The 12,957-nt window shown below is 44.9% G+C and overlaps 3 protein-coding genes across 3 annotated transcripts; 1 reads left to right on the top strand and 2 right to left on the bottom strand.

The window, feature by feature from the left end:
* Positions 1–764: 764 nt before the first annotated feature.
* LOC137838796 (uncharacterized) lies at positions 765–1,838 on the bottom strand. The gene has a single exon (XM_068648022.1). The coding sequence runs from the start codon at positions 1,836–1,838 to the stop codon at positions 765–767; it is 1,074 nt and encodes a 357-aa protein (XP_068504123.1).
* Positions 1,839–6,497: 4,659 nt separating this feature from the next.
* On the top strand, positions 6,498–8,665 carry LOC137838792 (uncharacterized). The gene is made up of 2 exons (XM_068648019.1): positions 6,498–7,398; positions 7,794–8,665. The coding sequence occupies exons 1-2, from the start codon at positions 6,498–6,500 to the stop codon at positions 8,663–8,665; spliced, it is 1,773 nt and encodes a 590-aa protein (XP_068504120.1).
* Positions 8,666–11,082: 2,417 nt separating this feature from the next.
* On the bottom strand, positions 11,083–11,625 carry LOC137838781 (uncharacterized). The gene has a single exon (XM_068648008.1). The coding sequence runs from the start codon at positions 11,623–11,625 to the stop codon at positions 11,083–11,085; it is 543 nt and encodes a 180-aa protein (XP_068504109.1).
* Between the last annotated feature and the right edge of the window lie 1,332 nt (positions 11,626–12,957).

Here is a 12,957-nt window from a genome sequence, read left to right as displayed (position 1 = left end):
TGTATAAGAAACAGATGAAATCCAAGGTAATTATAATCCAGACATAGAGAACAATCATTGAATTAGATTTAAGAACCAATGTTTCAACAAAGAGAAGAACAAGAAAATTATCCTCAGACTACAGTTACACAAATGTAAGCAGATCATAGAATCAGGACAAGGATTTGACTTGTACACAAATCTTCTTGAGATCCTGTTCTTTCTGACCCTCCAAGTAGAGCCAAGAATATGCAAAACAAGACTTGTTAAATCACAAGGTTTGATCCCTTAAAAAACTTGAGACCCTTTGTGTTAGTCTTCTCTTTGGAACCGTCAAAACATATGGGAATCCATTTAAAGATCCCTTTAGGCACATGAGATTTTCGAAACCTACAGTACCTAATTGAATGACCTTTCTTCATGCAACAGAAGCATGTAACAACCGGTTGAATCGACCTTTTAACCGATTTTTTTTCTAGTGCAGTTGAAAAAGGTTTTGAAATTCCATTTTCTTTGCTTTGAGGATAAAATCCTAAACCAGCTTTTCCAAAAACACAATTTTTATATGCAAGAACATCTTCAAAGTTGGATTTTCCAATTGTAAGTTTGCCCACGGTTTTCAAAAGATATTGAATCTTTCTTTCATGATTTTCACAAACTTTTGACTCACAGCTACAAGATGAGTTTTTGTAAATAAGATCAAGGTTTTCAAAATCTTCTTTTGTTTTTCCCAACTCTTCTTCTAGAGACTTGATTCGTTTTTTCTAGCTAGTTATTAAGGCCTTTCAACCGGTTGTGAGAAAGTGCCAATCAGTTAGCCTTTCATGAGTTTCATTGAAAGCTTCAAGCAATTGATAGTAGATGTTACCTTTGATTGAAAATGATGAACTCATGTTGCTGGACACAGATGCTTTAAGGCAGATATTTCCTTCTTCATCATCAGAAGAACTTGAGGATGAAACTTCATTGTCATCCCATGCCACATATGCCTTTTTAGCTTTTCCCCTTTTCTCATTTTTTAAATCTGTTTTTTCTTTGATTTCATTGTTGGGACATTCTGCTTTGATATGACCCTGTTCACCACAGCCATAACAAGTGTATTTGTTAATATTAAAATCATTGGGTGTTTTAGAACCATACCTCTTTGAAGCTTGACTCTTCTTCTTCAAGAACTTGCTGAATTTTCTTGACAATAAACTCATGGTGACTTCATCACTTCCACTTGAGTCTTGTTGCTGTTTGCAAGCTTTGAGTGTTATACCCTTGTGATGTTTGTCCTCACTTTCTTGAAAAACAAGCCTATTCATTTCGAGCTCGTGTTCCCTAAGCTTACCAAACAATGATGCAATAGTCATTGATGTTAAATCTTTCGATTTAGAGATGGTAGTGACCTTTGGTTGCCATGTTCTATCAAGACATTCCAGTATCTTGATGTTCAAGTGCTCCTTGTCAAAAGTCTTACCAAGTCTCATAGAGTGATTCACTATGTGAGAAAACCTTTTTTGCTCATCACAAATGGTTTCTCCCTTCTCCATTCTATAAAGTTCATACTCTTGAATGAGAACATGCTTTCTGGCTCGCTTGACATCGTTTGTCCCTTCATGTGTGACTTCAAGGATGTCCCTCATTTCCTTTGCTGAGCTACATTGTGATACCCTGAAAAATTCATCACAACTCAAGGTAGAGGTGATTATATTCTTGGCAATCCAGTCAAATTTGGCTTTTTTACTTTCAGCGTCAGTCCAATCAGATGAAGGTTTATCAATCAAAACCTCATCTCTTTTGACTTGAGGTATAAAGGGACCATTTTCAATCGTTTCCCAAATACCCTTATCAGTTGAATGTATAAACATTTTCATTCTCACCTTTCAAAACTGGTAATTGACCCCACAAAACAATGGTGGCCTGTTTATGGAAGCACCTTCCCCAAAAGGCAACTTGTCAGCCATGTAAAAAGATTTTTTCAGAAAGAAATAGAAACTTCAATATTTTTCAAGAATCTAGCTCTTCATGCCAATTGTTAAAATTGATAGCTTAAAACAAGAAGGGGGTGAATTGTTTCTCAAAGATTTTCGCAAAACTTCATTAAGAATGAACCTTATCAAACAATCACAGATAAACAATTATGGAAAACAATCAAATAATGATATAGAAATTGTTTTCAAAATATTTACCGATTGAAATTGCGTTTTAATCGGTTGTTTATACCAGTAGCAGAGAAAGAATTAACACAAACAGTTATAAGGGGTTAGAGATAGAGAGATTACACAACAGTTTGATACTGGTTCACTCAACCTTAAGCTACATCCATTTCTCAAAATAATCTCTGAGTTCCACTAGTAATCAAATCCAGATTACACACACACACCGCAAAGAGGTGACCTTGAAAACCACAAGACCCACTCGCCCTCTTTGCAATACTACACACCTCAAGTCAAAACACCCTCTGACTTTGTAGGATTTCACACACTTTACAATTGTAATAAAAGAACAATTACAAGAACCTTGAAATGGATAGAAAACACCTGGGATTATACAAAACAGGAAGCCTTATAATTTAATGTTGTACCAGTGTAAAGCTTTAACAACAATCTTGCAAATCTTTCGAAACTTCTTTAAAAAACAAATCTCAATCTCTATTTCAAACTTTGTAAAACTTTTTATTTTGTTTTGAAAGAAAGGCTATATTTATAGCATTTGAATTCTAGTCGTTCAAGGCAACATTAATGAGCTAAAACAGTTTTGATCACATTTAAAATATTAAAACAGGTTTTCAAAAAACTGTTATGAAAACACACATTTAACCAGTTGAAACCACGATTTAACCGTTAGGCAATTACATAACCAAGTCAAAAACAGTTTCAAAACCTTTAAGCCAACTAAGTGACAAACAACTGATTATATTGATAATTCAACCGGTTGTTTTCCCTTTGCTTGGAAAAACACTTTGTTTCTTTAAAACAGATTGATTAAGCTTTGTGCATGGATTAAGAACTGATCTTAACATAGATTCTAAAAATTCTAATCTAGACCCAAACAAAAAGTAGCACAATTTCATACTTTAACTTTGATTTGAAACATCAAAGCACCCATGCTGAACAGAATGTAAAAACAAGGAATTAAAGGTGCAAGAAAAGTAAAGTGCCAAATCAACTCAAAGCAAAATAAGCTCAAGAACCTAAGCTCTTATAACCACATTAGAGTTGATTTTAGATGATTCCATTTTAGATATGACACTTTACTTAGGATTGATATTTTTATCAATTTTATGGTGAGAACCTAAAGAAGATCTCCACTGGACACGAACTTAACCAAGTGGTTAAGTAAGTGCGAAGGTTCACTTCTAGAGGGAAAATGAAAAATACAAGTATGTGATGATTGATGATGAAGGGCGGAAATTAAATGAGCATGAAAGGAAACATAAAAGCATGATGGAAATCGAATTGACAATGGAGGAAAATAAGAAAAAATGGAAGAGATGAAGGAAGGAAATGCTTATGTGATGGAAGAGAGTTGGACACGCCACTTGGAGTGTGGTTTTCCTCCAAGATAAGTGTTGATGGCCACCACTTGAGAGCTCTTAAATCACTCAAGATGAGACCTAATGCTAAGAGGAAAAACCCTCACAAACACCTCACACAAATTGTGCAGACTAACTTTTCTATTCAAATTCAACATGTCAAATACATGGAGTATGGCACCCTATTTATAGGAGATGGTGCTTTGGAAAATAAGAAGCAAGGGTAGGATGGGAAACCTAAAAAATGGGGCTGCCTTTAGGATTTGACTAAGTCAAACCACACCTTAGGATTGTTCTTCTAGAAAATAGTTCAAAAACAAGCTAAAGTGATAAGTGCACCCCCCCCCCTTATGATAAAGGACACCTATGTTGAACATGGGAGCTTTGATGTTTCAAATCCACATGAAGCCTAAAGTTGTGCTGCTTTCTGGGTTTGGTTTTAGATTATGGTGTTTAGAATCTTTGTTAAGATCAGTCCTTGATTTCTACACAAAGCTTGATCAATCAGTTTTAAAAGAAACAAAGTGTTTTTCCATGCAAAGGAAAAACAACCGGTTGAATTATCGAGACAATCGGTTGTTTGTCACTTAGCTGGCAATGAGGTTTTGAAATGGTTTTTTGAATTGGTTATGTAACTACCTGACCCATTCAACCAATTAAATCGTGGTTCAAACCGGTTAAATGAGTGATGTGCTAACAGTTTTTTGAAAACTTGTTTCAACTGTTTTAAATGAGAACAAAACTGATTTGACTATGTTATGTTGCCTTAAACGGCTAGATTTCAAATGCTATAAATATAGCCTTCTTTCAAATGTTTATATACAAGTTTAAACATTGTTGTGGAATCAAGAGAGAGTTTAAAGATTCGGTTTTGAAATAACTTTTTCAAAGTTTAGCAAGATTGTTGTTAAAGCTTTGCTATGGTGCAAGAACTGATCATAGAGCTACTGGTTTTGTAATTCCAGGTGTTTTCTATTTGTACCATACGGTCCTCGGGCATCGAGCAGGGTCAACGTAGTGGGACTTAAGGGCAGGGTGATGAGAATCAAATAAAGGAGGCTTTTATAAATGAAGGAAGAGGTCGTTCACCTTCACATTTGAAGTTCTTCCTTCTAGTCTTCTCAAAATTAAAAGAAGACATAAAATAAAGAGAGGATCAAGCCTAACGCCAAAGAAGTCTACAAGCTTTCAAGAATAGGCTTCAATTAAATATCTCTCTTTATAGTTTCTTTTAAATTGTAAATAATATAGAATAGTGTTTAGAAAGGTGCTTGGAGGGAAACATTAGACACCTCTTTTGTAAAAGCATCTTTAGGCTTTAGTTTAGAAAATTCTAGAAGCTTGGGGAGTGAGCTTAGTAAGGGGGGTGCGATCTTAGGAGCTTTTTGGGTAGCTTAGGGAATAAGCTATGTAAATGAACAGCCCTTGCTCCTATAAAAGGAGGGCTTAGGTCCTTCACAATGCAGATTGGAAAAATAGAGTAAAGTTACTATGCTCCATTTGTGAGTGATTGTGAGACTAGTTCTCCTTTTCCTTGTCTTATCTTGTGATGCATTGGGAGCATTCAAGTGGCGGTAAATCTGCACTTATCTTGGAACATTCATCATCCAAGTGGCGTGTCCATTCCCAATCCTTGCTTCAATCACATAAGTCATCTTCCTTCATCTTGTTCATCAATTTCAATCGGTAATTTTGTTTGTTTTAGTGTTCTTCATCGTTTTCACCGTTTAAATGGTGTTTTCCAGCTTTGTTTTCATTTTCTGTTCGGTGCAGTAGCTGTATATTTCAATTCTGTCCAGCTTTCAATTCTTGTTCTTCATTCCTTGTTGTTTGATTCCATTTGACAATATATGGACTTCCATATGAGCTTTGGTTTGGTGCAAAGTCTTGGTGAGTTCTTGAATTAGAACATTGATCCAATTCTAAGTAAAGTGCCATTTCATGGCCAACTCAAGTTGCTCCTAAGAATGTCAAAGAATCATGTATTCTTGTTATTGCATTCACATCACAGGGTCCACTGGAAAATACTGCAAGACTGGAAGGAGTTTTGTTGCGCTCAGGGGTAAAGTGGTCGACGGGGAGGCGGCATACGGTAGGGGCGTGGAGGGGCGTGGAGGCCTTGGGCGTTGACTGGCCTCGAGCGTCGCCCAGGTTCAACACCATGAAGGCGCCTAAGCCAGAGGGGTGTCCCCTCCTGATCCCTCGGGTAGTGATAACCGTGGAGAAGGCGGCACAATAGGAGGCAGCCCAGTAGGGGCGGCGAGGCCTCGGGCCTCGGCATCCCAGACAACAATAATAGATAAAGAAAGGTGGTTTTCAAGCCACACCCCTAGTACCAGAAGGGAGAGACCCAACTGACGAAGGATATGTGCATGAGGTGTTGAGACGCGGCAGTACGCACCACCATTGGAAAGCTACTGGGACAAACACGACCCATGAAGGGTCATGTCCCAGAAGGTGATCTGCATGCATGGCACGTAAGGAAGGTAGGGATCTCCTAGGGTGAGTGACTCAAGGAATGGGTGTATGAGTTGGCACCCATGCAGTCACCCCCGCGCGAGTCACACTCTGACAAGGAAATCTTACACACTGAGAAGGCCCTACGTAGACCAGGGCAGCTCGGCGAATGTGATGTTCTAGCCTACGTATAATAAGTTGCAGTTGTCTCCTGATCAGCTTAGGCCATACACGGGATGTTTGTATGGTTTTGCAGGGGATGAAGTGGAGGTGCGTGGTTATCTGGAGTTGAGGATGACTTTTATAGATGGCATCGCGTCTCGCACAAAAAACTTAAGATATATAGTGGTAAACGCCGACTCGGCGTATAACATCTTGTTGGGAAGGCCATCCTTGAATCGACTGAGGGGGGGTGTCGTCTACACGCCATATGAAGTTGAAGCTGCCCGATCTCAGTGGGAAGGTGATCGTGATCAAATCCGATTAGAAAGAAGCCAAGAAGTGCTATGAGAATAGCCTTAAAACAAGGAGGGGCATATTCATGGTGGTGGAACGCCAACCCATGGAGGAGGCGCCTGTGGAGGCAATACCCATGGAAGAGGACCACATAGGCGTATCTTGCACAGAGAACGCTCGGGAGAGGCAGCCTGAGCCGGCTGAGAATGTGGTGAAGAGGCAGATCAGTGGTAAGACGTTCAAGTTAGGCAGATCATTAGACCAAGAGGAACAGAACCAGGTGGCAGAAGTGATATCACGCCATTTGGACACCTTCGCATGGTCCGCCTCGGACATGCCAGGAATTGACCCGGATTTTTTATGCCATCGCCTCACAATGGACCCCAAGGTCCGACCCGTGCGCCAGAGAACAAGAAAGTTTAATGAAGAAAGGCGGCTAGTCGTGCATGAAGAGACGAGGAAGCTGTTGAACGTCGGCCATATCAGGGAGATTCAATATCCGGAGTGGTTGGCCAATGTGGTCTTGGTTAAGAAGGCCAATGGGAAGTGGAGTATGTGCGTAGACTTCACAGACCTCAACAAGGCGTGCCCAAAGGACTCATACCCATTGCCAAGCATCGACGCGTTGGTAGACAGAGCCTCGGGCTGCAAGATGCTTAGCTTTTTGGACGCGTTCTCTGGGTACAACCAGATCAAGATGCACCCCCGGGACGAGTGCAAAACAGCGTTCATGATCGAGACATCCTGTTACTGTTACACGGTGATGTCGTTCGGCCTGAAAAACGCGGGCGCCACCTATCAGAGGTTGATGGATAAGATCCTGGCACCTATGTTGGGAAGAAACGTGCAGGACTACGTAGACGATATGGTGGTGACCTCGCGGGAGAGGGGACAACACATAGCTGATTTGGAAGAGCTATTTGCTACCATAGCTAAGTATCCTTTGAAGTTGAACCCCGAAAAGTGCATATTCAGGGTCGAGGCAGGTAAATTCTTAGGGTTCCTACTCACCGAGTGTGGGATAGAGGCGAACGCTGACAAGTGTGCGGCGATCCTCGCCATGAGGAGCCCCGCCTCGGTGAAAGAGGTACAATAGCTGACAGGGCGGATGACGGCCCTGTCCAGATTCGTATCCGCTGGAGGAGACAGAGGCCACCCCTACTTCCAGTGTTTAAAAAGGAACAGTTTGTTCGAGTGGACTCAGGAGTGTAAGGTCGCGTTCCTCAAGCTGAAGGACTACCTAGCCGCTCCCCCCGTGTTGTGCAAGCCACGAATGGGCGCTCCCCTCCGGTTGTATTTCGCGGTGACCGAGCGGGCGATCAACTCAATACTTGTTCAGCAGCAGGATCAGACGCAAAAGCCGATATACTTCGTGAGCAAGGTGCTACAAGGGCCAGAAGCAAGGTACCGAATCTTAGAGAAAGCAGCATTGGTCGTGGTGTTCTCAGCGAAGAGGCTCCGTCATTACTTCCAGAGCTTCACGGTGGTAGTAATGATGGGTCTTCCAATCAGCAGGGTAGTGGAGCCGGCGTGATCTTGGAGGGGCCGAATGGGCTGTTGATCGAACAGGCCCTGAGGTTCGCCTTTAAGGCGAGTAATAATCAGGCGGAGTACGAGGCCCTAATAGCTGGAATGCTCTTGGCCAAGGAGATGGGCGCACGGAGTCTGCTGGCAAAGACTGATTCCCAGTTAGTTACAGGTCAAGTAATCGTGGAGTACAAAGCCATAGATCCACAAATGACTGCATACATGGGCTATGCTCAAGTTTTGAAGGGGGCATTCATGGTGTTCGAGCTGGTACACGTCCCAAGGGAGCAGAATGCTTGTGCTGACATGCTCGCGAAGCTTGCCAACTCGGGCATGGGGGGAAGGCAAAGGACGGTCATACAAGAGACCCTCAAAACGCCACGAACGTTTGTTGCAGATAACAGGGTAAGCGTCCTCCAGATCAGTATGTTTAAGGGAAGGGCGACGAGTCATCGGTCATTGACTCAGGACAAGTTGAGGACGCCCAGCGTAAGTGTTTATCCGGTCTCACCGGGAGGGAAGGATCCTATGGAGGTATGCGTGCTGGAGGAGGGGGACACGCGGATGACGCCCTATAGGCGCTACCTTGCCGATGGAATACTCCCAGTAGAGCCCGAGGAGGGCAAGAAAGTGAAGAGAAACTCCGCAAGGTACACCCTCGTGGATGGAGCACTGTTCAGGCACGGGTTCACACACCCGATCATAACATGTGTGAGCGGGGATTAGTGCACGAGAATAATGGTTGAGCTCCACGAGGGAATTTGTGGGAGCCATGTTGGTGGTAGGTCTCTGGCGTCGAAGGTTGTGCGCGCAGGGTATTACTGCCCGACAGTAAGAGAAGATTGCGTAAGGTACGCCCAGCGATGTAAGCAGTGTCAGCATCACGCCGACTGGCACAAGGCGCCACCAGAAGAGTTGAGGTCCATCTATAGTCCGTGGCCCTACTATACATGGGGAATCGACATTCTGGGCCCTTCCCATTGGCAATAAGGCAGATGATGTATTTGATAGTGGCCAACGAATACTTCACGAAGTGGATTGAAGCCGAGCCAGTGGCGCAGATCACGGCTCACAAGGTGCAGCATTTTCTGTGGAAGAATATCGTATGTCGCTTTGTTGTACCAAGGCATCTTGTCTCCGACAACGGCACACAGTTCGCCAGCCAGCAGTTGGGCAAGCTGTGTACAGAGGTCCGCATAAAGCAGGTGTTCGCGTCTGTCGAGCACCCCCAAACGAATGGACAGGTGGAGTCCACTAACAAAATCTTGCTAAGAGGATTGAAGAGGAGGCTCGAGAAAGCTAAAGGGAACTGGGCAGAAGAGGTTCCCATGATAGTGTGGGCTTACCACACCTCACCTCAATCCTCCACTAAGGAGACACCCTTTAGCCTTGTATATGGATCGGATGCGATGATCCCGGTGGAGATTCACGAGAGCTCGCCACGTTTTCAAAGTTTTATAGTCGATGAGTCCAACGAGGAGAGGAAGGTGAATCTGGATCTTTTGGACAAGGTTAGAGAGGAAGCGAGGATCAAGGCTGAGGCGTTGAAGAGAAGGGTGGAACACCAGTACAGTTCCAACATAAAGCCCAGGCAGTTCCAAGTTGTTGATATGGTAATGCAGAAGGCTCATCCGTACGAATTGGAGAACAAGTTGTCCCCCAAGTGGACCGGTCCCTTTAGGGTAACCGAGGCCCTGGGAAACGGGGCGTACGGGCTTGAGACTCTGGAGGGAGATGACATCCCTCGTACTTGGAACGCAGCAAATCTCAAGTTTTATTTTAGTTAAAAACTCGGCATTGTATACAGTTTAAGGGGACACTCTTTTTCCCTTTCGGGGGTTTTTTAATGAGGTCACCTAATAAAGAGTCAGTTCGAGCATATGTAACCTCAAGTTTTCATTACGATGTAAGGAGGTACCGAGTAAAGATGGCACGGTTCAGTAAGAAACGAACCCGCAACCTTGATGTTTAGACACCTCGAGGAAAGCGACGGGGGGCGCCTCCGTCGAGCGTGGGCATCAAGTGCGAAAGTAAATTTTAAATCAGTGAAGGACCGGACGCATTGGTGTGTACACCCCAATCAGGAGAGGCGGTATCCTTAGGGACGCCCCCTCCTAGGGCGTGAGCACCAAGTGCCCGGTCGTCTTGATGTTTAGACACCTTCAGGAAAGCGGCGGGGGGCGCTTCCTCCGAGCGTGGGCACCAAGTGCGCTGATCGCATTGATGTTTAGACACACTGAGGACGAGCGGCGTTGCTTTGGCACACCTCTCCTCGGGCGTGGGCATCAAGCGCAAATAGTAAGGTCTGTTCGGTGGTGAACTGGTTGCTATGATGTTTAGACACCCCGAGGGAGGGTAGGGGCGCCCTCTGGGCCACCTCCACCCCGGGCGTGGGCACCAAGTACACCGGTAGACTTGGTGTTTAGACACCTTCAGGAGGGTGGCAGTTCCCTATGGGACGCCTCCTCTCCGGGCGTGGGCACCAAGCCGATCGATTGACCTGGTGTTTAGACACATCGAGAGAGAGCGACGGGGGGCGCCTCCTCGAGTGTGGGCACCAAGCATAAACAGTAGGCTTCGGCCAAGGTAAGTCCTCCTTCGCCTTTGCGCGATGGTAAGGCCAGTAACGCTCTTAAGGCTGAATGCCTCAAGTCCGCAAAGTACGAAGTAAGTGACGAGAGAGGGGGCTCCCATACTCAAGTAAGAAAGAAAGTTAAGGACAATTGAAGGTCCACGCACACTTGTCTCGTTACAGATTGTTTTGACGAAAAAGTTAAAAAACAACAAGGCGTGCTACCTATAGTTCGAGAAGGCAAGTTACTCAGAATAGCGAATGAAGTTAGTAACAGAAGCATTGTTAGTGGAGGAGGCAAGTAAAACTACAAGCATAAATGAGCAAAGCAGTTAAGTTAAAAGTGTAAGATACATCCAAAGTGTGAAAGGTTCTTAAGAATACAACTTTTGAGAACAAAAGCTAAGTAGTACCGTGGGGAAGGAATCCTTGGCACGATTTGTCCTTCGACGACATGGTTCGTTGTAGCAAAGGATGAAGTGTCCATCTCAGGGTGTTTACAAACAACCTAAGATAGAGCATCTTCGAACCCGACGGCATAGGCATCCGCAGCGTCATCGAGGAGTTTTGTCTAGACCTTCTTGAATCCCTCAGCTTGGGCAGCCATCTCCTTCTCAGTTTTCGCAAGGGCTTCAGTTCTCTCTGCAAGCTCCTCTTTACTCTTCTCAAGGAGTTTGGCATGCTCAGCAAGTTCAGCTTTGATCTTCTCAAGGGCTTCATTCTTCCTAGCAAGATCAGTTTCGACTTTACCCAAGAGCACCTCTCGGGTAAGAGAGCGCTCCTCCAGGATGGTCAATTTGGCTTGGTTGGCGGCAGCAGCATCTTTGAACGTCACTATTTCCGCATGCAGAGCCACCACTTTGGCCATAAGAGTGGTGTACTTCTGACCTTCATCGTGAAGCCTCTTGTTGTTCTCCAACTTAAGCTTTCGCACCACGCCAAGTGCCTCAGTTAAGGCGGCCTCCTGGATAAAAAAGCGTTGGGCTTGTGCATCCATCTGCTCTTTCACCTGAGTCAGTTCATCAACAAGAGCCTGCTGCTCCTTAGCCCTCACCTCAGCCTGGTGGGAAGAAAAGTTGGCGCGAGCGAGCAACCCACCAAGGCTGAGGGCCATGTTTTTGGGTAGCGCTCCATCATCTAAGTTTCCCAGAGCCTCTTGCTGGACGCCCCTCAGAATGTGCTAAATGACCCGTGGAAGCTCGGGAGCAGGTGCAGGAATGGGTTCTTGGACAGTCTTAGCTCCCTCCTCAAGAGCAAGATGTTGTGGAGGTGAGGAGGCGCTGGGGGGTGTCCCTAAGAGAGGCGAGACGCCTATCAGACGAGGAGTGAGAGGTGGCAACTGCATTGGTCCTCCTTCTCTTAAAGGCAGAGCCATCCACATAATCCTCATCCTCATCAGAGGCAATGAGTACCACCCTCTTGTTCTTCTCTAGGGGGGCTGGTGGAGGAAAAGCCCTAAGTGTGGCCAGTGGTATAGCCACAATGGGGGCTGGAGAAGCGGGAGTTGTTGCTGTAGCTGGTAAGGCAGGGTCAGGTACAGGGTGTGGAGAAGCAGGTGTTGGGATGGCCTGGACAAGAGAGGCGAGAGGTGTGGTAGGAGAAGCAAAAGGGGTCGGGTGTGTGGAAGGGCCTGCCTTGCTTGTGGTGGCATTGCCACGGACAGACAAGACCCCATCGAGTCTTTCCCTTCTTTCCTCAGTCATCACCATGCCTGCCCCAAAGAAGAAGAACTGAGAATTAGATAAGCAAGCTAAAGCAGAAGCATCAGCTAAAGCATGTATCAGCTAAGCAAGTATCAACTAAGCACGAGTGTGAGTTAATAAAAATAGAAGAAGCATGAGCAGAGTAATGTATGAAGAAGGTTAGTGAAAGGTTCCTATACCCAAGTAGTTAGATGAGGCGGTGGGATTGCACCCACGCTTTATGAGTTCCGCAGTATTGAAGACCACACCTAGGCTGGCCAAGAACTGGCATACTTCGCGATCAGCTGAGGAAAGTTCATCCACAATCTTGGTTTTCTTGAACTTGAGTTTCTCCACCCAGTATAGTGGAAAACCGTCTAGGGCTGTGCAATCTTGGTCTGAACAACAAACCCTGAAGAATTTACCCTTAAATCCCTTGTAGGATTGCTGGAATAAGGTGAAGATGACTCTCCCCGTCACCCCACTCAGGCTTACCCACAAGTTGTTCCCAGGGCTTTTGGCTTCAAAAAAGTGTAGAAAAACGTCCACTGAGGGGACATGGCCGAAAAAGCCGCAGAGAATGGAGAAGGCCCGGATAAAGGCCCAGCTGTTGGGATGCAGCTAGGCGGGGGCCACGTTGAGCTCTGTAAGCAGCTCCCTTTCGAAGTTGTTGAAAGGGAGTCGTAGCCCGATGCATTTGAACACCGTTTGATAGAAGAAGAAGAAAGGCTCCCCATCGTTGGAGCGGTTATCAACACATACCA

Source organism: Phaseolus vulgaris, chromosome 11, assembly GCF_000499845.2.
Source record: "Phaseolus vulgaris cultivar G19833 chromosome 11, P. vulgaris v2.0, whole genome shotgun sequence".
In the NCBI taxonomy this organism is placed as follows: Eukaryota; Viridiplantae; Streptophyta; class Magnoliopsida; order Fabales; family Fabaceae; genus Phaseolus; species Phaseolus vulgaris.
The sequence above is the reverse complement of the archived record's forward strand: the minus strand, read 5'-3'. Positions and strand labels throughout refer to the sequence as shown.

Excerpts from the sequence above, each read along its gene's own strand:
- LOC137838796 (XM_068648022.1), bottom strand. The coding sequence starts at position 1,838 with ATGAAAATGTTTATACATTCAACTGATAAGGGTATTTGGGAAACGATT.
- LOC137838792 (XM_068648019.1), top strand. The coding sequence starts at position 6,498 with ATGGTGGTGGAACGCCAACCCATGGAGGAGGCGCCTGTGGAGGCAATA. Across the intron at positions 7,399-7,793 it reads CATATTCAGGGTCGAGGCAG|GTGCTACAAGGGCCAGAAGC; the intron begins GTAAATTCTTAG and ends TTCGTGAGCAAG.
- LOC137838781 (XM_068648008.1), bottom strand. The coding sequence starts at position 11,625 with ATGGCCCTCAGCCTTGGTGGGTTGCTCGCTCGCGCCAACTTTTCTTCC.